Genomic DNA, 22484 nt, shown 5'->3' on the forward strand with positions numbered 1-22484 from the left:
AACAAAATTCCTACGGATTCAGACCCAACTTCCAACGTGCATTTTGGTAAGTTCTGTTTCTATCTATAATTTTGATTTTTTTTATAAAAAAAATTACTTGTTATAATGTATTCAAATTTGTATTTTCAATATCATAATCAGTTGTTAATTGAAAATTAAACACTGCCCAGAAGCCGCTCCATGGACGATGTAATGTCCCAAGTGTGTGTGGAGACGATACAAACCATAAGAAAACTATCATTACGGCATCAAGGAGTTGTTTTCTATAATACGGCCTCCAAATCAGATTTAGAGCAAGTGGGGCCCAAAGGGGAAAAGTACAGAAAAATGGGAAGAAGGGAATAAATCATAGGACCCAGGATTTAACAGAACAAGCTTGGCCAAGAGACGCCTTACTCTTCCCCAGAACATGAGGGCAAATCACTAGTCTGGCCAAAAATATCAGGAATTCCTTCCCAATTCTTCTTCTCCCTAGTTTCCCAATACCCACCTGCATAACTATAACAACCATCCTCGTCTTTTCGAAACCATCTTGGCTGCCAACCTCTCTCTTGCAACTTCCTCGCCTGCATCACGAAATTATCAACAGTTGCTCAATACATTATTACTTCATGTAAGAAATGGAAGAATTAGAACTAGAGTTCTAAATCTCGGAGTTTCAAGGTTATAAAACACTTTTGCTTTTGGCTCAGAATTAGATGCAATGATGCATAAAACAAGAGGGGGATACCTGTCTTTGTAGCTGTTCTAGTCTTAGTTTCTCTGCATTTGCCAATTCATATTCACCGTTCTCCAAATGTCTTTGATCTGGCCTTAGCCTTGAGTCTGTTGGAGGTAATTTCTCCAATAAGCCAGGTGTTAATTCATTCAGAGATATTGCAAAAGGAGAGAGATTGTATCTTGTCTTGGTAGCATAGTTATCTCTTTCCCAGAGCAGCACGGCCTCTGTCATTGGATCATAACCCTTTTGTTTTGTAGTTGGATCACCCAGCACATAATACATTGCCTCGTCCCACTTGCCCACCAACATTGCTACTTTCTCTCCAGTTCTGTTGTCTTGAACAAATCCATGAACCTGGAATTTTATGAACAAGGTCATATCCATGTAATACCCGTTTTACCCCAACAAAGGCAAATTTAGCTCCATTTATAATTTCTTTGTTTGCGCATAAATCAGGCCTAAACAATAGTATAACAAAAGCATAGAGTAATCCAACAGTCTCTCTACTATAGTGAAAATACAAATACCTCCCCCCTGTATTTTTCAAAAATTACTGTGACCTCCCCTGACAGTCAGAAGTAGTAAACTCTTAAGACTTGAGACTTCAAACATATACTTCTTCCCGTGTAAAGCAGAATGAAAAATACACTCATGCAACACACCAATGGGAGGAAAAATAATAAAATGTTCGCTGTAATATATTGTGCCAGTTATCCTTCCTTTTGCAATCACTAAACTAACCTGATGTGGATTTCGGTCTATGATAGACTGCTCCTTGAACTTTAGCTTGCAGGAGTAATTGCCACTTCCACTGATGCGCATGGTGCCATAGTGGTCACAATAAATTTTTCCTAGTATGATATTGTATATAGAAGTAGTGACCTTGCTCCACTGAAAAGTCTCCCCGTCCTCAAACTGCAAGGAAAGGACACCCACAGGATCAAGCTGAATAGAACGCCCCCAAAACTTGCCCTTGAGATTGGAGTCTGCCCAGAATTTCCAACCTCTGCCTTCACAGTGACATGCAACAACCATTGGGTGGTGACTCACCTGAGTGCAATCTCACCTTTGTTAGACAACAATCAGTAATTCATTAAACATTTGGCAATTTACTGAGATACTTCCAATTCGATGAGTCCAAACAAGAAGCAACAAAGGGCTGCTTTTATCTTTTATCATTCTTCATACTTGAGGAATAAAAATCTAGTAAATGGACCTATTAGACATCAACACTAAAATTGTCAACATGCATTACCTTTTCAGAGAAAAAACGGAGTCCTTTATCTGGATAGTCAGCTTCATAGGTCTCCCCAAGAAGAGGATTAAAGGGTTTGCACTGCCGACCTTCTGTTGATGCATAGCCAGAAACAGCAAAAGCTGCAACGTTTAGAATTCTCATTAAATCATTCCCCTGCACCACATGAAGTCCAACGTTTAGATACAGAAAAATCTGGAACTTTTACGATGGAAACTTGGTTGATCCAGTTATTCTCATCTCTCCTCGAAACAATACAGGAACTGGTGAAGAACTAACCTGCTTTCCCCATTCCAATGCTCGATCAACCAAGTTCGAATACTCCAGATCTTCAAAGCACTTTTGTAACGAAGAGAGGGGTTCATTAAAATAAACAGGAAGACAGACTCCAGACAAGTCCTTCCCAATATTATCCTTGATAATTGACCACAAGCCAACAGGTTTCTCTTTCTCCTTTGGTTCTGGAAAATTATCCCTCCTTTTCACATATGGATATTTAACTGTCCGGATCTCCTCAACTCCATGCAATCGATCAGAAAAGAAGGAATCTCTATCATATAAACAACCATTGCCCAAACCTTCCATACTCCGATGGGAAGCACTTCTTAGAGTATCTGAAGACAAAAAATCATGTATACAAAATAAGTTCCTTTAAAATAAAAATATAAAAATATAAAAATCTCCATCATTTACACAATCACTTCTCATACCTTCCCTACTCCGATAGGAAGCACTCCTTAAAGCATCTGAAGACAACATATCATGCGTATCAAAATATGTTCCTTCATCTTCATCTGTTTCAACATCTGCTCCATCTTGACTTTCATTATCGGCGTCAGAGTCACTTGCACTGCCCTCTGATAAGACGGAGTAGAAATCTGTGGCATGAAATATCGTTGCATATATATCAGGAACTGAGTGTGGTGCACGAAACCTTTTGAGTAGCAATAAAACTAAAATAATCGAAATTCCAAACATGACTAACCACTAAATCTCCTATTGCCCTGTCCGCAGTAGGACTCACGCTCCTTTGTTTCATCTACTACTGTAGTTTCCAGCTCTATTTTCTCCGTCTGCAAAAGAAAATTTAGATAGGGTTTTACTTTCCAAACTAGGAAGCGTTGCACCACCACATATGGCAGCACATGTATAAAACAGAAACTGACTAACCAGATGCATGGAAATCTGGTAAAACGCAACACTGCTAGAGTATATTCAAATTATTAAGCGGAACACGATGGAAGAAATACCTCCAATTGTCTCAAAGTGTCTAACAACATCACATGTTTACTCTGAAGAGTCTTCAACCGATTTTGCAGCTCGGAGACTTCTAAGAGCATAATTGACTCGCAGTCTTTGATCACCGGCTCACCAACACCCTCCTGTGCTAATCTTAATCTTAGCTTCTCTGTTGAAACAACTATATCTTCTGAAGGTACTAAATCATGGCTTGTCAACACTCTAGGGAAAAGATCTTTAGCACCCAGCAGTGCCTCAATCCATGCAGCTCTGCCCTCTCTAGATACACAACGCAAGTGAAGAGTTTTAGTTCCTGTGAATATGGAAAGCCTTTTATCATCTGACTTGCTGGCACGAATTGAAGAGACCTGTAGACCAGACCACTTCAAATTCAGTAACCAATAACTCAAAAGTATAGATCATGAGCATATATTTTTGTACATCATCATGCAAAACACAACTACGTACAGTACTTACCTCACAACTCCAAAAACGTCGTGCAAACATATTTGAGTTCTTGTTGGGTTATTCAATATTGAGAGAGGATTGGGTATCAGAAGACTAACATTATTGTGCTCGCACAAATATGTGGTATTTTCCATTAGGTTATCACAAAATAAAATTTACTACCAATCTGGTCATTGTCCATGAATCTAATGTACTTTTATGAATCTTACTCATTTCCGGTCCTCATACATATATATTTAAACTTACCCATGAAAAGTGCTGGAATATTAAACAATTTTTGTAGCTTTCCAGAGCCACCATTCACAGTGCAGCAACAAGTACACAAACTCAACCAAACGACGCAGATAAGCCAAAGTTAACTCAATGCTTTCTCAGTTGCTAAATATATCAGTACCAATAATAGCATTACTAATATAAATCACCAATTTGCAAATAAAACGCAATACTAGCAAGCATCACAGTTTGCGATTAAGAAAAGCCAAACCTTCAAATGGACTTCGCCGAAAGGCTTGCAAGGCCTCGCCGGCGCGCCAAGCCGACTATTACTCCAATTAGCCTTCTTCATATACCTCAACGAGTCTTCTCCGATCACCCTCAAGCCTTTCTCCCGGACCGGGCTCATCAAAATCTTGTCCGGTCCGTGAACCTTGTAGTACGAAAGCACACCGTCTTCGAGCACAAACCACCTCGACCTCCATCCCTTCCCGTAGTTCACCCACTTGTACAAAATCCCAGCCACGCTGCCACTGACGCCTCCATTGATACCAAACACCTTCGAATCCCTAGCTTCGCTGATCGTATCTTCAACCTCGTGTCCCGCAGTAACGGAAGCCCTGTCCGATTCGGTACCGGCCGACGAGACCTGAGCCGAGTAGCTCGGCTTCGAGCCGTAACTCACGTTTCGGATCGAGCCTCGGGCCCCAACTGGCACTGACTTGACTGCTTGGCCGCTACCGGACTGGCCCGGTCCCGATCGATCGAAACCGGCGCAATGCAGCACAGCGGGTTCATAGTGAGCACTACCAGACCATTCAATCAAACAAATCGCTCAAATGCAAATCCCATCCACCGATGCTGATCAAACGGCTCTGATTTATGGAAATGCAGAATCCGATCGCCAACGAAACGTTTCGGAAATGACATAAAGCTGGGCCTCGAAACGGAGCCTCTGCTTGTAGCCTTCGTAGCCTTTGTAGCCTTGGACAAATCTCAGAGAGAGACTTATGAAGAGCTCTGCTGCGCACACAGATCCATTTAAGACACCTCTGCTGCGCTGCTGCTCAGTAATTAAACCTTTTGTTTTTTAGAGCGTAGGTTAAAGTTTAAACACACTTTAAAAGCTTCATTTGTGTCAATTAATAATAATTAAAGGCGCTATGCAATTTAATTATAAATGCATGGAGGTTGGTTTTTGGGTTTTTGGGGGCATAATTGTGGTGGAGGCAGACAGGCGACAGCTAACGTGCGCATTTGTGCACAGGTAGTGATTGGGTGGGGAAACCATTCGTCCGGTGGGAGCTAATGAAGCTCCGTCTGAAATGACGTTACTGCCCTTCTCCGTTTGGCGCAATCGTTACGCGGGCTGATGGGAACGGCCGCGTTTTGGGATAAATTCGAAAGCGATTGGTGAAAGTGGAGGAACGAAGTGGAGGAAAGGGCGGGTTTGATCGCGTGTGTGGGAGAGGGATTGTGGGCGGTGGAGCTTCGGGGCGCTTGGGCACTGTTGTGCTTATCGAGTGGTTGTTGTTGACTTGTCATCAGTATATTGGAAAGTGATTGGCTGGGTGCGGTGCCAGTGTGCCACCTGGCGGAGGTTGTTTTGTCTGGGATTCCAAAAGTGCAAAGGTGTTTGTGAGATTCAATAATTACAATGATTACGTGTACGCAGGTGATTTAGATTAGTATAAGACAAAATGTTTTCTCATCATGTTTAAGGTTGAATGTTACATACGTTATTTCCAGAGGGAAACATAGAAAGTTACGACCATAGTAATTAAGATGAAGTGTATTTTCGACCTACCGTGAACGATGTTTTTAGAAAAACATTGGCCTATTTTTTTAGAACCTCGTTGTTGTCGCATACCCAAAATCATCAATCCTAATATATTAAAAAAAAATGATGATTCTAATTTTATCTCTATCACTTAGCTATTCAACAAACTATATTTGTTATACATTTTTTATATGTAGATTAAAGGTCCCGTTTGGATTTTTTTTTTTAATCAAAAACTTGTTTCACTTTAAAGTTGATGAGTTTAAGGTATTTGGTAAAAATAAAATATCATGATTATTTTAAAAACAATGGTCTTTTGACATCAACTTTTAAAATAATAAGCGATAAGCCTTTAATAAAAAATTTCAATTCTCTTAATACCATCATTATTTTTTTAATATGACATCGTCTACCACCACCACCACCACCAACTCCTCCATCTCCACCTCCATCTTCATTGTCACCACCATATGATTAGCACATAACACTTTCAACATTATGTCTATTTTAGTAATTATTCATAGTTACAATAATTTTATATTAAAATTTACCAAACGGTTTTGACACATCTTTTTATATTAACAATACTTTAAAAATATTGTTTAGCAAACATGGAACCGCTTTACTTTTACAAATGATTATTTTCAAAGCACTACAAAAGTTGCTTTTTTTTAAATGAAAAAAAATAGCAATCCCAATGACAGGACCCGACCCAAATTCCACTTTGGAATCAGGCGAATCTGCTCGTGATCGACACTGGCGGGTGCGAACACAATTGACTTAGTTGCCCCTTTTTTTTTTTTTTTTAAACTTAACTTCCTTTAAATCCGACTTCTACGAAAATTTGTGAGAGTCTCCTATGTAAATCGAGCGTTCACAAAATTTACACATGTCAACAAGTATTTAAATATATACACCAACTGCGTATATAAAAATAAGTAAGTTCCAACAGTCAAATCGTTCGAGGCAATATCGGAGAATCTATACTGAGTTTATTTACAAAGGAGGTAACCGTTGTGAGTCAAGGAACCCTACATCAAAATGGGGAAGAGCGGGAAGCGGAAAATGTTCTGTGGTGGCTCTCGGATGCCGTCTACAGCCTGGGGGCGCAAAACATTAAAAGGGTGAGTGGACCCGAAAAACAAAGTTTAAAAATACATAAGAACATACTAACCCCATTGTAAAAACGGTTATGCAAAACTAAATCATTCTCTTCATTATATTTGTACTGAAATCAAAGCACACACATATATTTATAAATATATGCCAATCATACTCATGGTCATCTCTTTAAAATCTTAAAAGCATTGAAATCAGTTTAAAACTACCACCTATGTGCACTCTCTTTAAATCCGTCAATTCCTGATATCCGTCAATTCCCCTCGCATCACCAGTGGTGACACGTCCTCGCAGGTCTCGGTGACACAAAGTCAATCTGAGCTGCAACCTCGCGGATTCGGGGACCTTGGTCAACGATCCGCGTCCTCGCTCCACACGAGTCCGGGTACCATAGAACTCGTGGGGCAGCTGTCAAGCATGCTGACTAAACCGAAGGCAACTAATAAAATCCGAAAGCAACCTGGATGTCCATGGACATCATCATATCCGAAGGCAACATCTGTATATCTGGGTACCTCAGGTGGCTTAGAAAATAACAATAAGCAAAGTTTTTGAAAGATATGATAAAGCTGGACTCTGCTGCCATTTATCTGATGTTTAACTAAAATTCTCTTTTACTATATCTCTAAAGAATATTCCACTCGGCAGCATGCAAATCATAATATTTAAAAGCATGTCTCACTTATAAAACACTATTCTTTGAATAAAACTTATTCAAGATTGAATACTGAACTAAATTGCATAAATTCATTTATGAAAACAAAGAGTCCACTCACTATTGGTCCGAGCTCACTGGACCTTTGGAAGGTCCCTCCTGCGGGTCAACTGGTGCCCGAGTGCCTGATTCAAATACCAGAGTAAAATATATTAATAAAATTGCTCGGTATAAATGTTTAAATAAAACTCTGACCCCCGGCTTCTAGAAGTGCGTGCATCAATTAAAAGCTATTCATATGCCCACATTACGTTCCTATAATCCTAGAACATTCGTCCCGTGGATCTGGTTTCGATCGGACGGCTAGATTCGTCACGATCACATGATCAACGATTCTAAGCCTTAACCCTAGGGTTCGCGATTCCGGAGTATCTGGGACTCCGATTCATGATCCGTCGAATCCTACACAATCCTGGTAAGGTCTAGATTAACATATCTTAAAGTGATCACGATCCAATGAATCAAAACTATTGAACTGGATAACGCATACCATGTAAAAGTTCGTTTAACACTCAAGCGGCGTCGGGTTGAGATCCGCAATTTCTACACGCTCGTGAGAATACGAGATCATTCTAAAGCGAGTGGTCCCCTTCAGACTGCCCACGCGCCGCCACATGCGCTGGCAACTTGGGTGGCTTGAGAAATTTCCGGTGGCTGGAAAAACTCCAAACCGTCGGCCCAAACTTCTAACTTAGATAAAACACCCAATTTGGAAACACTTTTGTTCTTGGACCTACCCCAAAAAGTGGCCGGAATCCTACCCTCAAAACTGGCTGAAACTTAAGTTGAGAATCGAATGATCTATGCTTGAAATTTCTAAAATCCTACCCAACCAGCAGCTAGGGCATGAAAAATAGTTGGAAAACCATACATCACTCGTCCGATTTGGTGGTCGGACGACGAAAACAAAGCTTGAAATTCAAAACCGCAACTTCCTTGAGTTTTCCGGCGGTTTCGCTACGGTGGCGTCGGGCTGGGCTGGGTTAGGTAGAGGACATTGATACGAAACTTTTGCAACAAATTTCACTCAAAGCGGATCGGATAGCGGCGAAATCGTCGCGAAGGTGAGTGTGTGCGGAGAGAGAAAAAACCAGAAATCTGGTCTCTCGCGAGGAAGAAGGAGAAATAGACCGATTCTGTAGGTGATACTGTAACACCAACAAACTTTAAAATTCCCATTACGTCCTTTTGGTTTATAGACCTTTCCTCCTTCGTTACAGCTCGAAATCGAGCGTGCCGCATGTCTACGAACTCGTTTCGTCGCGCTCTACGCAATTGTGCAAACAAAATTTCCAAACTCCTCTCCGGTCAAAAGTCAACTTCTCAATTACTAAAATAGTCTAAGGGCAAAAGTGTCATTTTTCCTTAATAAAATAATAGTTAAATAGTAATTAAAGTTTGGGTTATTACACCCAAACTAGCATTAGTGGACATCAAAATGATTTCTTCTTCTGATTTGCATGGGAATGTTATATTTATTAAATTGAATGCAAATTTCCTCTATATGTATAAAGCAAAAAATCTTTGTGGTTAAATTATTTGAATAACCAAAATTTGCCCTTATTTAATAGAAGTTTTCAAAATAAATGCAACAATTTCATTTTTAAATGGACAAATATGTGGAACATTAATATATTAAAATATAAAAAATTAAAAACAAAATAGAGTTTATAAATCAAACAAAAAAAAAATTAGAGAAAAAAACTAAAAAAATGTTATAAGACTAAGGGGAATTGTAGAGAGCAAAGAGGAAGAGAAAGACAAGGATTTTGTTCTATGAACTTGTATCAACTTATCTTATTCATCTTTGATAAGCGCCTATTTATAGGCTTACAATAGAGGTATTTAACCCACAATTTATAGCTACTAATTACAATAATAAGGGCATTGGTTACAAAGCAATAAGGGGTGGAGGTAATGAATGTTATGGTGGTCATTCACATTCCATAGATTTATAACACTCTCCTTGGATGTCTACCATACAATGACATTGTTGCCTCATTAAAAACCTTGCTTGGAAAATCCAGTGGGACAAAATAGAAGATAAGGGAAAAAGAGTACAACTTTCTTCTGGATCATTGATATGGTGTTGGACAAGCTTATGTTGCCTCGTTAAAACCTTGTTAGGAAAAACCTAGTCGAAGGAAAAAATAGTACAAAGCGCATATGTCATGTATGTAGTAGAATTGGGATGCTTCCCCCTAATTGATATCTTCCCCTGATTAATATCTCCCTATGATTTTCATCAACTTCTAAAATCTAGGCTTTAGAAAAAGCTTTGGTAAAAAGGTTCACCAAATTATATTGTGAACGAATTTGTTTAACTCCAATCTCTTGGTTTTTTTCTGAAGTTATGTCACCCTTGATGAACCCTTCTTTGATTTAAGCAATACAAGCAACATTATCTTCATACATGATCATTTATCACACTATTCAACCTGCTTTTCACTTTTCAAATGATTAAACTCTCTAGGAGCATCAACAAATTTTCTAATAGTTAGAATATATCACAATAATATTAAATTTGAATTCCTACTTAGACTCTTAGTCTTAACTCTTAATTAAGAATATTGTGACACTTTATATCCTTCAATGGGTCCCTTCAAGTAATATATCTTAAATATTTCATGAGTTTTAAGGATTTCCATATACCATACAATCTCAATAAATATGCATTTAACACATGTTATAAGTTTCATGTTAAAAATAACCATTGTATTTATATAAATGTGGATGCATCTACGATAGGATGAGAGACTAAAACCAGATCTCTATCAGAAAACCTTATGTCATATTAGTGATCTTATTTCACTTCACAAACACCAATCCGTAACCTTCATACTTAACATTTATAATTTGGTGTTTGAGTTATAGGTTCAATATCCAACACTTCATATTTAGTGATAAATGGAATTGCCTATTTCCATTTTGGTCAATCACTTAACTTGTCGACATTCATGAAACATGATTTAATATAATCATAGCCCTTGATGATTGTAGTAGCTACTAATAAACCAAATATATTATCGATTTGTGATCCCACAATTCTCATGTGCATATGCATGCATAATTTATAAATATCTCATTAATTTGAGGTACTAACGCCTCTTCAGGGGCTTATGTTGTCACTTATGGGACAAACAACTCTTTCAAGATGATTATTTAGAAAATGTGGATCATAACCTCCTATAGAGCGTTATTTTTAATATGGCTTGAATTTTTCAAATAATCTTTACTTAGTGAAGTGTTTAGAACCTACATTTCTATCATGCTCCAGGCATGCATTATATATAGTCACTTATTGCCATATTAATGGATTGTGATACATGAATATCAAATCCATGCTTGCATATTCATAACTTTATATATGCATTATCTTGATGAGACAAAAGTGGACTAATTCAACACTATTTCATGACGTTCTTAAGGAATTGTCATTTCTCCCCCTAACGACGGGAAAAATTGTCTAAAAATTTAGGAAAATAAACTCACCATCATTATTGAGTCAAATTGACTATATTGGATAATATAGGAGTTGTGCTTATAAGCCTCTTGACAAGAGACAAATATGTGACTATTTTAGTAGGCACATTCAGTAAAATTGGTGAAGTGATCCATAATTAAATGTTGTATAGGCTCACAAATATCCCATTGAATTATTTATGGAAAGATGTCTCAAAGTCAATTTTTCACCGAGATGATCTTATGACAACTTTTATTTGTGAGCATGCTTTACAATGATATCTGTTAGATAATACAATAGTTTGTAACAACCCGGTCCTTAATTAATTTTTAATTATTAATTTATTCTAATAAAAGACCATTATACCCATAGAAATATTTTAATGGTTTAAAAGTTGACTTTTTGACTAGGAAGATGAATTTTGGGATTTCAGTTATACCGTTGAGTAGAGCGCAGCGAGATGAGTCCATAGACATGTAGTGGACTCAAATCGGAGTTGTAACGAAGGAGTTAAGATCAAAATAAGTTCAATGGCATAACCGTAAATATGTCGAAGTTCAATTTTTTTTAAAACCCAGAATTTCGTCAGTTTTGGGCAGCTCGACTAGCCATCTTCAAAGGGCGATTTCTCTCACCTCCAGTCACCGATTCAAGCAAGACCGGTCACGTTAGAACCACCACACTTCCCTCTTCCAGCCCTAGCCCTTCGCTGCCTCGATCCGCCGCCATAGTCGCCGGAATCAGCCACGAAACCGGCGGTGTTAGACATATTTTTCTTAAACTTTCACCGGCCTTTTCTTTCCCCTCCGACCACCAAATCAGTTGAGTAAGGTATGGATTTCTAGCTATTTTTTCATGCTCTAGCTGTTGGTTGGGTAGGATTTCAGAGATTTCAAGCGTAGATCGTTTGATTTTTAAGTTAGGTTTCAGCAGACTTTCGGATCACTGGTTCGGCCATTTTCGGCCAGTTTTTGGGGTAGGTCCAAGAACAAAAGTAGTTCCAAATAGGGTGTTTTACCTAGGATAGAAGTCTTGAGTCGTGGTTTGGAGTTTTTCCTGTGGAGTGTTATCGCTTTAGGCACCATGCTGCCGTGCGTGTGGCGTAAGCGAGGGTGGGGACGAGTCAGCCCTAGAATAATTTCCTAGTCCCCACGAGCACGTAGGATTTTGTGAATCTTATTTTGGTTAATGTTTGAACCCCGAACGGATCTCGCATATTATGTGATTTTGGGTTCAATAGTTTCAACTGTTGGATCGTAACCATTTTCAGATATGGTAATCTAGACTTGGCCAGGATCGTATAGTGTTTGACGGATCATAAAATGGAGTCCTGGATACTCCATGAATGTCAGCCCTAGAGTGAGGTTTATAGTAAACAAACCAGTTGCAGGTCGGGAAAGAGGAAAGAACTACGTGTGGCTTGATCCCTCGAAAGGGTACGTGGCGACCTAAAGTTATCGAGACGCAGCCACGAGTTAGGGGCTCGGGGTTTATGTTATTGTTTTCAAGGCATTTTGGTCATTTACAACCCACAGTTACCAGTGTCAATTTTAAACCGGATTCGGCCCGGATTTCAAAGTGGAATTTGGGTCTGGTCGTTTCATAGTTTGAGTCTTTAAACGACATCCTTACAAATTTATAAAAATCTTATGTATCATTGTGGAACATGGATTGTAAAGACAGTGTCGGTTAATGAACTTCTGGTTCATAATATCATAATCTTCAACTACTTTAATAGTTGTGTAATATTGGGGCCTCATGAACTTCTGATTCATGATATCATAAACTTCCTACTCATAAAAGAAAGTAAGAAGTTCTCCAATAGACGCCTCTAGCTGTCAATATTTGGGCGGTAATACAAAACATTTCCATTGTAAAACGAAATTAACTAATATCCCAATATAAATAAAATAAAATAAAATGAGTAAAGTAGTATGAACGAGGAATAAAATAAATAAATTAAAGACTATGAAATTCCAAGATAATCCAATATTAATGTGAATTTAATATGTAGATAAAACTACAAGTTTAAGAATGAGATTTCCACCTAATTCAAGTTCATATAGGCATAAATAAGTAATGAACTTCAAATTCATATATAGTATTAAGATTCATGAAAAACTATGAACTTTAGGTTCATATCAACATATATTCGAAACTTTAGGTTTGAATACGTAGATCTAAATAAATTGATTTAATAGTTATGCATTGAACTTCATAGTCAAATCAATATATATGCACTTGAAACTTTTGGTTCAGGTTCTTGACATATGTGGACCTCATGGAATTCTATTTTTGATTAATACAAAATCAAGTAGTTTCATGTCCTTATGTGCTTTTTAAATTACCGGAACTTTACGCGCTCAATTATTTGGAATCAAAGAACTTGAGGTTTTGATTCAATTAAAAAAAAAACTCTATGTCTTAATCTAATTATATGATGAGGATTGAGGAACTTCGGGCCTTGATCTTTTGCATAATACAAACTCATCATAACAAAGCTGTAATTAATTAAGATAATACTTAAAATTAAATAAATAAACAAGTAAATAAAATATAGCATTATATTCATGTGTAATAAGAATAAGAAATTTTTGTTTTCTTAAACAAACATGATGAAGTCTGATGGTGAGTACAAAGGAACTCTGTACCACGTGATGACTCTAGCTCATATAAGAATAATAAAAAATCAGAGAAAGTAAACATACCAAGAGCAATGTCGTGCTGATAACGTGTTATAAGATTAGGGGGAATTGTAGAGAGCAAAGAGGAAGAGAAAGACAAGGAATTTGTTCTATGAACTTGTATCAACTTATCTTATTCATCTTTGATAAGCGCCTATTTATAAGCTTACAATAGAGATATTTAACCCACAATTTATAGCTACTAATTACAATAATAAGGGCATAAGAGCATTCACAATGATGCTCTCTATTTCTTAGTGCTAATTATTATTTTTTTTATTTTTTAATAGAGATGGACCAATCAAAAAAGAGTTATAGCATTTCTGACTCTCCAAAATATGGAGTATGATTAGAGTTGAAATTTTTTAGAGAGCTTCTAAAATAGCTTTCTTATATTTTTAGCTAAATTTTAGCTAAGAAATAGAGAGCATCACTGTGGATGCTCTTAAGAAATAATAAGAAGTAGAGGTAATAAATGTTATGGTGGTCATCCACATTCCATAAATTTATAACGAAAAAAGTATTTATAGACAGACGAGTAAGTGCGGATCAAATTAAGCACAATTTGCATTGCCTTTTTATTTTATAACTAAAATGTAAACGGTAAATATATTTAGGGGGTTGTATTCAATTGAGATTTTAATTGATTGTTTTGAAGCTTAAAAATTCAGTGGTATTCAATTAGGATTTGTAAGTAATCAATAAAAATCTAGTGGTATTCAATTAGGATTTTTAAATCATAAATACAAGTCTTGTGGTATTCGATTAGGACTTTTAAAAGATAAGACAAAATACTGTGGTATTAAAAAACTTACTGATTTTGAAGTATTTTATTAAATGATGTATTGTGTGGGACTTTTGAGTGGGTGATATAAATACCAAACCCCATAAAAAATCTCACCCTCTTATGCTTGATTCTCATGTTCTTTGTTTTTCTTTTGGGATAAGATGAACAGACACATCTGAAAAGAGCTCCCATTTCATGGTTGTTCTCTATACTAGCGATGTTCGTATACGTTTTGCATATGTTCATGGTTATTCTCTATCTATTAACTAGCGCTGGTTGTTTGCATTTTGAGTCTTCATGGTTGTTCTCTATTAGCGTTGTTCTCCCAGCCACTCACTCCATTAACACTTCAGTTTTTAAATCCTATCAAAACAAGATTATTTTGCTGAAAGTCATGTAAAGTATTGTATAATTTATTTGATGACTTTAAACAAAAAGCATGTTATCCAACCAATATTATATCAAAAGGCAGAGAGAATTATGGCAAAGATGAATGAGAGGCAAACAGAAAAAATTCAAAGACACACAACACCTCAAGCATCAACACCTGGACTAGACCAGGAGAGATAATTATGTATGATGTGTGATATAGTAGTAAACTTCTTTGGTTGTGGTGTTTTGGTTGAACTTTGTCTATTAAATAGACTTAATTGAATTTTATTTTTGGTATTTTTGTTGAACTATGTATTTTGGTTGTGGCATTTTAGTTGAATTGTGTATTTTGGTAGTGGCATATTAATTGAATTATGTATTAGGTTTAGTTCACTGAGTGATAAATCCGTTGATGTATGGAATAGCATTGTTAGTGAAATAATGGGTGGGATGAATCTTTGTTTTGAGTAATTTGTGCACAAGTGATTTTCTAATGAAGTTAGGTAATAACTGTATTATCAATTCATGAAGGTTTATAAGTCGCATGCGTGAATTCGATAAGCTTGTATGGTTTAAGCCTCCTTAGTTAGATAATGCCCACGAGATTATTATGTAATATTATTATGGCAGAGAGGAATTACTTTTGATTACAGAAAGGAAGAACTAATTTTATGTTGTATTATTTGCTTCAACTCGTTTGAGAGTGTTACATACGATTCTCTCCTTGTATTTTGCTTGTGAGAGTTAATGGTAGTTTTGCATTTATAGTTGAGTGCTCAGGTGAGTGGTGTTCTTGCATGTTATGTCTAGGCTCTCGGTATCTTTAACGTATTCATTCTGCCCATGTGTGGCTATGTTGGGAGTTACATTGTTGATATCGGTGTACTCTCCTTGGACTAACATTTGATCGTTACTGTGCCTTCCATCTTTGTATTAACCCTAAAAATTGGGTATCTGTATCCTAAAAATTGGGTATATTCCTTCAGGTTATGTATTTAGGTGAATGATGATAGGTAATAGAGTTCAAGCTTGTATAGAAATATAAATAAAATCATGTAATTGCAATCTATTAAAATCATAAGTAAAATCCTAAGCGAATTAAAATCATAAATAAAATCATGTAATTGCAATATATTAAAATTATGAGTAAAATCATATAATTACAAATCCGATTGAAATCCATTACATTAAAATTATGTAATTACAATCTATTAAAATCTCAATTGAATACACTCCCATTAGTTTGATTTGATTGAATAGTTGGGTGGGACCCACTGAGAACATAGGTAATGATTTTCATAAGGCACGAATTGGACCTCAAACATGCAATTTGTTTGTTGTTAGAAATAAGGGGCCGAATTTCGACGGTAGCGATGGAGAGTTTGGTTTGGGCCTTTGCAATTTTTTTTAATTTTAATTTTTTATTGGTTATGTTGTAGTGGACTGTGTCCTAGCTTTCGAGCAGCTTTTGTCCACAAAATTACTTATAAGTTGTAATGATGCAAGAGGTAAAAACCTAGGACGAAGAAAAGCAGTGAAAATAAAATAATAATTATGATGTATAGTCGTCGTCCTAGGTGAGAGGCTTGCAGGGATCTATTGCGCCCTTTGCCACCATAACAATCAATATTAAGAACCGCCATTTTCAATTCCATCAAACGAGACCTCATCTTTTATTTTTGTAGCTACTCAAGTAGCTCAAGATGTAAAGTATATTGGTGTATGGGCCACAAAAGCGATGATGATCAATAAAAAAGGGACAATTAAACTTGATACTTTCTCAAAGTTCAAAAAATGTTTACGAAATCAAATGTAAGTTATGTTAGTTGATTAAGATAGTATACTCGTTTCTTTGCACTAGAGTTCAATCTCTCATCTTATGCACTATAGTAGTTTAAAATAGCGATAAATTTCTCTTCATGTACATTAGAATAATTTAATATATCGAATTATGCCGTGACTTATGTTTTACATCACTTTTTTTGGTTTTTATGTCAAATACATCACTTAGTTTGAACTCGACCAAGAATCAAGATCGTCAATACCGAGAAAGTTTATAGTACAAATGCACAAGTTACAACCACCGACGGACCATTTCGCTATATATATTCCGCGGGTCCCATAATGACTCCCGCCAGAGCCAAAATCTGACCGTTGCCAGGTGTCCAAATCTAACGGTAAGAAACCGACGCCATATCAAAAGAAACCCAAACGACAAAAGGTAACTAGCCAAAAAGAGAAGGGAGATAGATAAAAGAGAAAGCAAGGGGGGTCACAGTCGGTGCGCCGTTGTTTGATTGCCAATAAAAGCATCGAATCGGAGAAAAACGCAGAGAAACAGAGCAATGATGATGCAGTTGATGAGAGCTGGCGTTGAATTCAGTTTCCATGGTCGTCGTTGAAATGGGTGGAGCATCAATCACAGTCACCAACTGCTGCAAGCTACCAAGCTGTGCGTTGAGTCGCTGCTTTCACTTCCGATCCAAGTCTGCGTCGCCATCAACAACGTCAACAACACCAGCTTCCTCTTCGGGTTATCTGTTCTTCCGCTCTACAAAGCGCTCTTCACGACCATGATCATTTCCCTTACGCCTTCTATTGGATCTCAGCTGCAGATCCACCTCCGCCATTCAAATCAAATCCAAGCCCGTTTTCAATCTTTTTCTCATGGACCCGGCTGCTCGCCCCGCTGTAGTTATCGACAATGGCAGTGGGTACGTATTTACTCACACAACCTGTTCGATGGAATGCCCCAATTGACTTTGTTTGTGTTTTTCTATTGAATTTTGATTTGCACGCATTACGCACCACCTGTTTGTCAGAATTACCCAAAAAGGAATTTTATTCAATATGTGCAAATTTCCATCCATTTTTGTAGGTATACTAAGATGGGGTTCGCGGGTAATGTCGAGCCGTGTTACATTGTTCCGACTGTAGTTGCCTTAAACGAATCGTTTCTGAACCCGGCCAGAACCTCCTCCAAGGCTGGTTGGCTAGCGCAGCACAATGCTGGCGTAATGGCTGATCTTGATTTCTTTATAGGGGATGAGGCCCTGGAAAGGTCTCGATCTAGTACAACTTACAATCTAAGCTATCCCGTTCGCCAGGGTCAGGTCGAGAATTGGGATTCAATGGAGCGATTTTGGCAGCAATGCATATTCAACTATTTGCGTTGTGATCCTGAAGACCACTATTTTCTTTTAACTGAGAGTCCGCTTACTGCCCCTGAGAGTCGCGAGTATACGGGCGAAATTATGTTCGAGACTTTCAATGTTCCTGGCCTTTACATTGCCGTGAATTCGGTACTTGCTCTTGCAGCTGGTTACACAACGTCTAAGGTTGGTATTGAATATTTTTTTGTGTTATAGATTACGTGTGTGTTTATCATGTTAAAGTGTGTTAGGAAGTTCATCGAGTTCTATGCTATTCATTAAATTGTAAATTACTTTATCTGTTGCCTGTATGTTATGTGAAGTGCTAGTTTATGTCTGTTATTATTATTTTATTGTTTTGGTATCTCTTGATCATTTCCTCGTTGATTGACCTACAATTTTCTTAGTGTGAGATGACAGGGGTTGTGGTAGATGTTGGAGATGGAGCAACTCATGTTGTACCTGTTGCAGAAGGTTATGTTATTGGGAGCAGCATCAAGTCAGTTCCTATTGCTGGGAAAGATGTAACTCTCTTCGTCCAGCAGCTTATGCGGGTATGCTGTCTTCTACTCTTACTACTACTTATGTGGGTATGCGTCCAGCAGCTTATTGTCAGTTGCATTCTTATTACCTTTGTTGACATCATTATAGTGATATGGTTGTTAGTTGGTAACCATACAAGATGGGGTATATGAACTTTCACAAAAATTCGTTCTTAATGCAATTACACTATATGGCTAGTTAAGAGTACTGTAACTAAGATTTACAAAGTGTTTGGGTAGTAATGATTATTGCATTATGTGCAGGAAAGAGGAGAGAATGTGCCACCAGAAGACTCCTTTGACGTAGCTCGCAAAGTGAAGGAAATGTATTGCTATACTAGTTCTGACATTGTCAAGGTCACTTTTCATCCTCTTTTTTTTCAGGACCTTGTTACAAATGGGTGTAGTTTTTCTTTATACCTGCTGTAATGAGCTTGACTGATTTTATTGCAACTTCACAACTTCTTATGTTACACTTAGTCTATTTTCGTTAATTTTTTTTTTCAATTTGGAAATGGATTGATGAGAAAATATGTTTTTCCAATGATTGCAGGAGTTCAATAAGCATGATAAAGAACCATCCAAGTATATTAAGCAATGGAGAGGCATTAAACCAAAGACAGGCGCACCTTACTCTTGTGACATTGGCTATGAACGATTTCTTGGTCCAGAGGTTTGCTTTCTTCCTCCTCCCCCAAGGATTTTATATATATAGATTAAGAAGGGAAATTGCTCCTGAATTTCTTCTCAATGATTGCTTGTTACTAACATTTGCTCTGCTAATTTGTCTCGAATTTTTTATATTATAACAGGTTTTCTTTAATCCTGAGATTTATAGCAATGACTTCACCACTCCCTTACCAGCTGTAATTGACAAGTGTATTCAATCCGCGCCAATTGACACTAGGAGGTCTTTGTATAAGGTGAAGTAGGCTTTCTAAATTGTTCATAGATGAGATAATTTAATTGAAGCAATAAGAAGTATACAAATTTATAAATAAACCTAGACATGTATTTATAAAAAAACCCAAACACTATTTAAACATAGAAACACACCCAAAATCAACCCCAAAGTCAACAATTGTATATTTTTTGGGTGTGTTTATAAATGGGTTTTGAGTGTGTGTAATGATGGGTTTTGGGTGTATTTATAAAGTGTTTTGGGTGTTGGGTTTTTTTATAATTTCAGCTCCTATTTTGGGTGTTTTAGTGAAACTCCCTAAGAAGTAATATTGTGTGTGTCTCAAATGTGGTGACTTAGCCTTGTAATGGGTTCAGGAACCATTACTGAAGTGAATGGTCTTTGGACATAGGTTGAATTTTGTTAACTTCAGTTATGCCCTTCTATCTAAATATTGTTTTTGCAACTTCATTTGACTGCATAATCATTTGATTCTGATTTGTTTTCTTATTTAAACTTTAGCATTTATTTCTTCCTATGTTCATAATCTGATGTTTGAAATGTTTTTAGTTCTAAGGTCCAGAGAATCACTTGCAAGTTTTTTATTTTATTTTTATCTTGTGTGAATTTCGCCAAAGATTATGGTATTATGACCTGATGCATTTAGTGATCTTCGTTCTTACATTTAAGATTTCTTTATACAACTTATTGATTAGTCTTGTTATTGTTACTGTTACTGTAATTCTCAGAATATAGTGTTGTCTGGAGGTTCAACCATGTTCAAGGACTTCCACAGGAGGTTGCAACGGGATATAAAGAAGATTGTCGATGCCCGGCTTCTTGCATCTGAAGCTCGAGTTGGTGGGGAATTAAAAGTAAGCAATTTTATTTCAGATGTTGTGCAATGTATAATTTATCAATAAACTTGTCAGCATGTGCTTTTTTTTTTACAATAAATATGTTTGATTTTTATTTTTGTTTGGGCATGCAGTCACAGCCAGTGGAAGTAAATGTCGTTAGTCATCCCATCCAGAGATTTGCAGTTTGGTTTGGAGGCTCTGTACTTGCATCCACACCTGAATTCTATGCGGTATGAAAAAGAAAAATAAAGAATTTCTGTTAACGTAGGCAGACAATCTCATTATTCGTCTATAACTTTCTCCCTACATCCTGAAACCCTCAAATAATCTTCATGTTGATGTGGGGCTTGAAACCCTTAGATCAGTGTTTTACAGATTGGGTTTTTGACAATATCTTGCTAATTGAATATATAATTTTATTGGTAATGAGTTCTGCCAGTTAAAACGGAGATAAAAACAATTATTATCTTATTATATTTGCACGATGCGGAAGTCCATATAATTTGACACTTGGGATCAGAAAAGAGATTGGTCTAGTTTTTGTGTGGAAATGGTATGCTATATTTGGTGGTTGCTTCAGGAGGAGTTCCAAAAAGCCACACTAATTTCAGAACTAGGGACTCTAGTGCCTTTTGTTATGATAACTTGAGCCATTTTATTCAGCAATTGAATGGCATCAAGGGGAACTTAATTGATCATGGTTGAGGAGACCATCTCCTCTCTGAAACCATGCATATGCGAGTGTTTGATATTTCTGCAGGCACAGCATTTGATGCTGAGCTTTCACCTTGTTTTTTGCTAATATAAAACTGCCCCAAGTTTTTATCATTGTTCTCTTTCCAAATTTTGACTGTTGATTGAGGAGTTTCTTTCTGTACAGGCTTGCCATACAAAAGAAGAGTATGAGGAATATGGTGCGAGCATATGCAGAACAAATCCTGTTTTCAAGGGTATGTATTGATGAAAACATCAATTTTGGCCGGATCACTTGCCGGCAATTCCTGATAAAAAAAATGTCTCTTACATGCTCAGTAATGCATTTCCTGATATTTTCCTGGTGTCATAGAGGCTGGTTTGTAATATAATTACTCAGTTAATCTTAATTTTGTAAGGGATGTGGGGTTTTTTTGTAATGATAATTTCATTTAGGGGGCAATAGGTCTCTTAGAAACCAATAGGAAATAGTCTCTGCGGTGTTGCATGTCCAAGTGGCAAGTGGAAAGTGGCCCTGAAGGATCAGATGAGATGAGATGAGAATCGTGATTTGGGCAAGAAGACATGAACCTGGCTGAATTGCAGTTTTGGTGTTCAGCTTAGAATAGAGTTTGCTCAAGATTATTATTAGCCTTTCATTTTTTTTCCCTCGACTGATAATTACACCGTAGTACACTTCAGGTAGGCCTATTCTTTTGAATTGGATTGTTGTAGTACAATAATTTCTAATTTGACTTTTTTAAATTTCAAGAAATTTGTCACAAATTGTGTTTATAAATTCATTTTGTTCAATACAATTATTAGTTTAAATCGCTAATCTGCTATTTCAAATAAAATGTCAATTACATTGTCTTGAAATTATCTGAACATCTTTGTCCACAATCCGACAAGAAAAAATAAAAGAATAGGGTACGTCAAAATCCTTATACCGCAAACCTATAATTACGTCCCATCAATTTTGTATTCATACAAGTGGACATTGGTTGAATTTAAGCAAGCAAAAATAACACATTTGTACCTTTTGTTTGTATTGGACTGTTCCCATGAATTTGTCATCAGGCCGTTATTGGGGCCTTAAAACTGGCTCAGCCCAGCAAAAGACATTTTCTTTTACTAGGCCTAATTACACTTTGCCTAATGTATACAAAGGGAAATCGAATTTGGATGCAAGGAGTCGCACACTACTTTAGTCAAATTGACAACTGACATTTACAGCCGAGCAAAAAAGATATAAATTATTTATGAGTACTGTTATTTTCACCTACAGATTTATTTTTCCACTCATCATTAAAATTGAAAAAATACAATCCTATCTTTCCACTCACCATTATTCCTAAAATACCCTTTAATTATAATTTAGTAGTAAATAATGACATGGCATACTTGATACCCACCTTCTCAAACTTAAATTGATTAAACTAATTAAAAATAATAAAAAGATTTATAATAAAAATGAAAAACCCCAAGGAGCCACTTGGGAGGACAAGACACATGCACAC

General features: G+C 36.8%; 2 protein-coding genes across 2 annotated transcripts; one reads left to right on the forward strand and one right to left on the reverse strand.

Moving 5' to 3' along the window:
* Positions 1-221: 221 nt before the first annotated feature.
* ORP1D (OSBP(oxysterol binding protein)-related protein 1D) lies at positions 222-4831 on the reverse strand. The gene is given in 10 exon segments (XM_008223727.3): positions 222-566; positions 731-1075; positions 1463-1771; positions 1977-2132; positions 2256-2590; positions 2687-2854; positions 2962-3049; positions 3227-3583; positions 4168-4592; positions 4595-4831. Coding segments are annotated over 10 exon segments (2457 nt in total). The 5' UTR covers positions 4695-4831; the 3' UTR covers positions 222-392.
* Positions 4832-17039: 12208 nt separating this feature from the next.
* On the forward strand, positions 17040-21750 carry DIS1 (Actin-like ATPase superfamily protein). Its single transcript, XM_008223729.2, has 9 exons — positions 17040-17530; positions 17695-18154; positions 18376-18522; positions 18775-18867; positions 19064-19183; positions 19323-19433; positions 20161-20286; positions 20403-20501; positions 21152-21750. The coding sequence occupies exons 1-9, from the start codon at positions 17484-17486 to the stop codon at positions 21230-21232; spliced, it is 1284 nt and encodes a 427-aa protein (XP_008221951.1). The 5' UTR covers positions 17040-17483; the 3' UTR covers positions 21233-21750.
* Positions 21751-22484: the final 734 nt, after the last annotated feature.

This window comes from Prunus mume, linkage group LG2, assembly GCF_029339155.1.
Source record: "Prunus mume cultivar Tortuosa linkage group LG2, ASM2933915v1, whole genome shotgun sequence".
NCBI lineage: Eukaryota > Viridiplantae > Streptophyta > Magnoliopsida > Rosales > Rosaceae > Prunus > Prunus mume.

Bases quoted from the DNA above. Each gene is read 5' to 3' on its own strand.
- DIS1 (XM_008223729.2), top strand. From the start codon at position 17,484: ATGGACCCGGCTGCTCGCCCCGCTGTAGTTATCGACAATGGCAGTGG. The intron at 18,868-19,063 runs GTCACTTTTCAT...CAATGATTGCAG, and splicing joins CTAGTTCTGACATTGTCAAG to GAGTTCAATAAGCATGATAA. The intron at 20,287-20,402 runs GTAAGCAATTTT...TTGGGCATGCAG, and splicing joins GAGTTGGTGGGGAATTAAAA to TCACAGCCAGTGGAAGTAAA.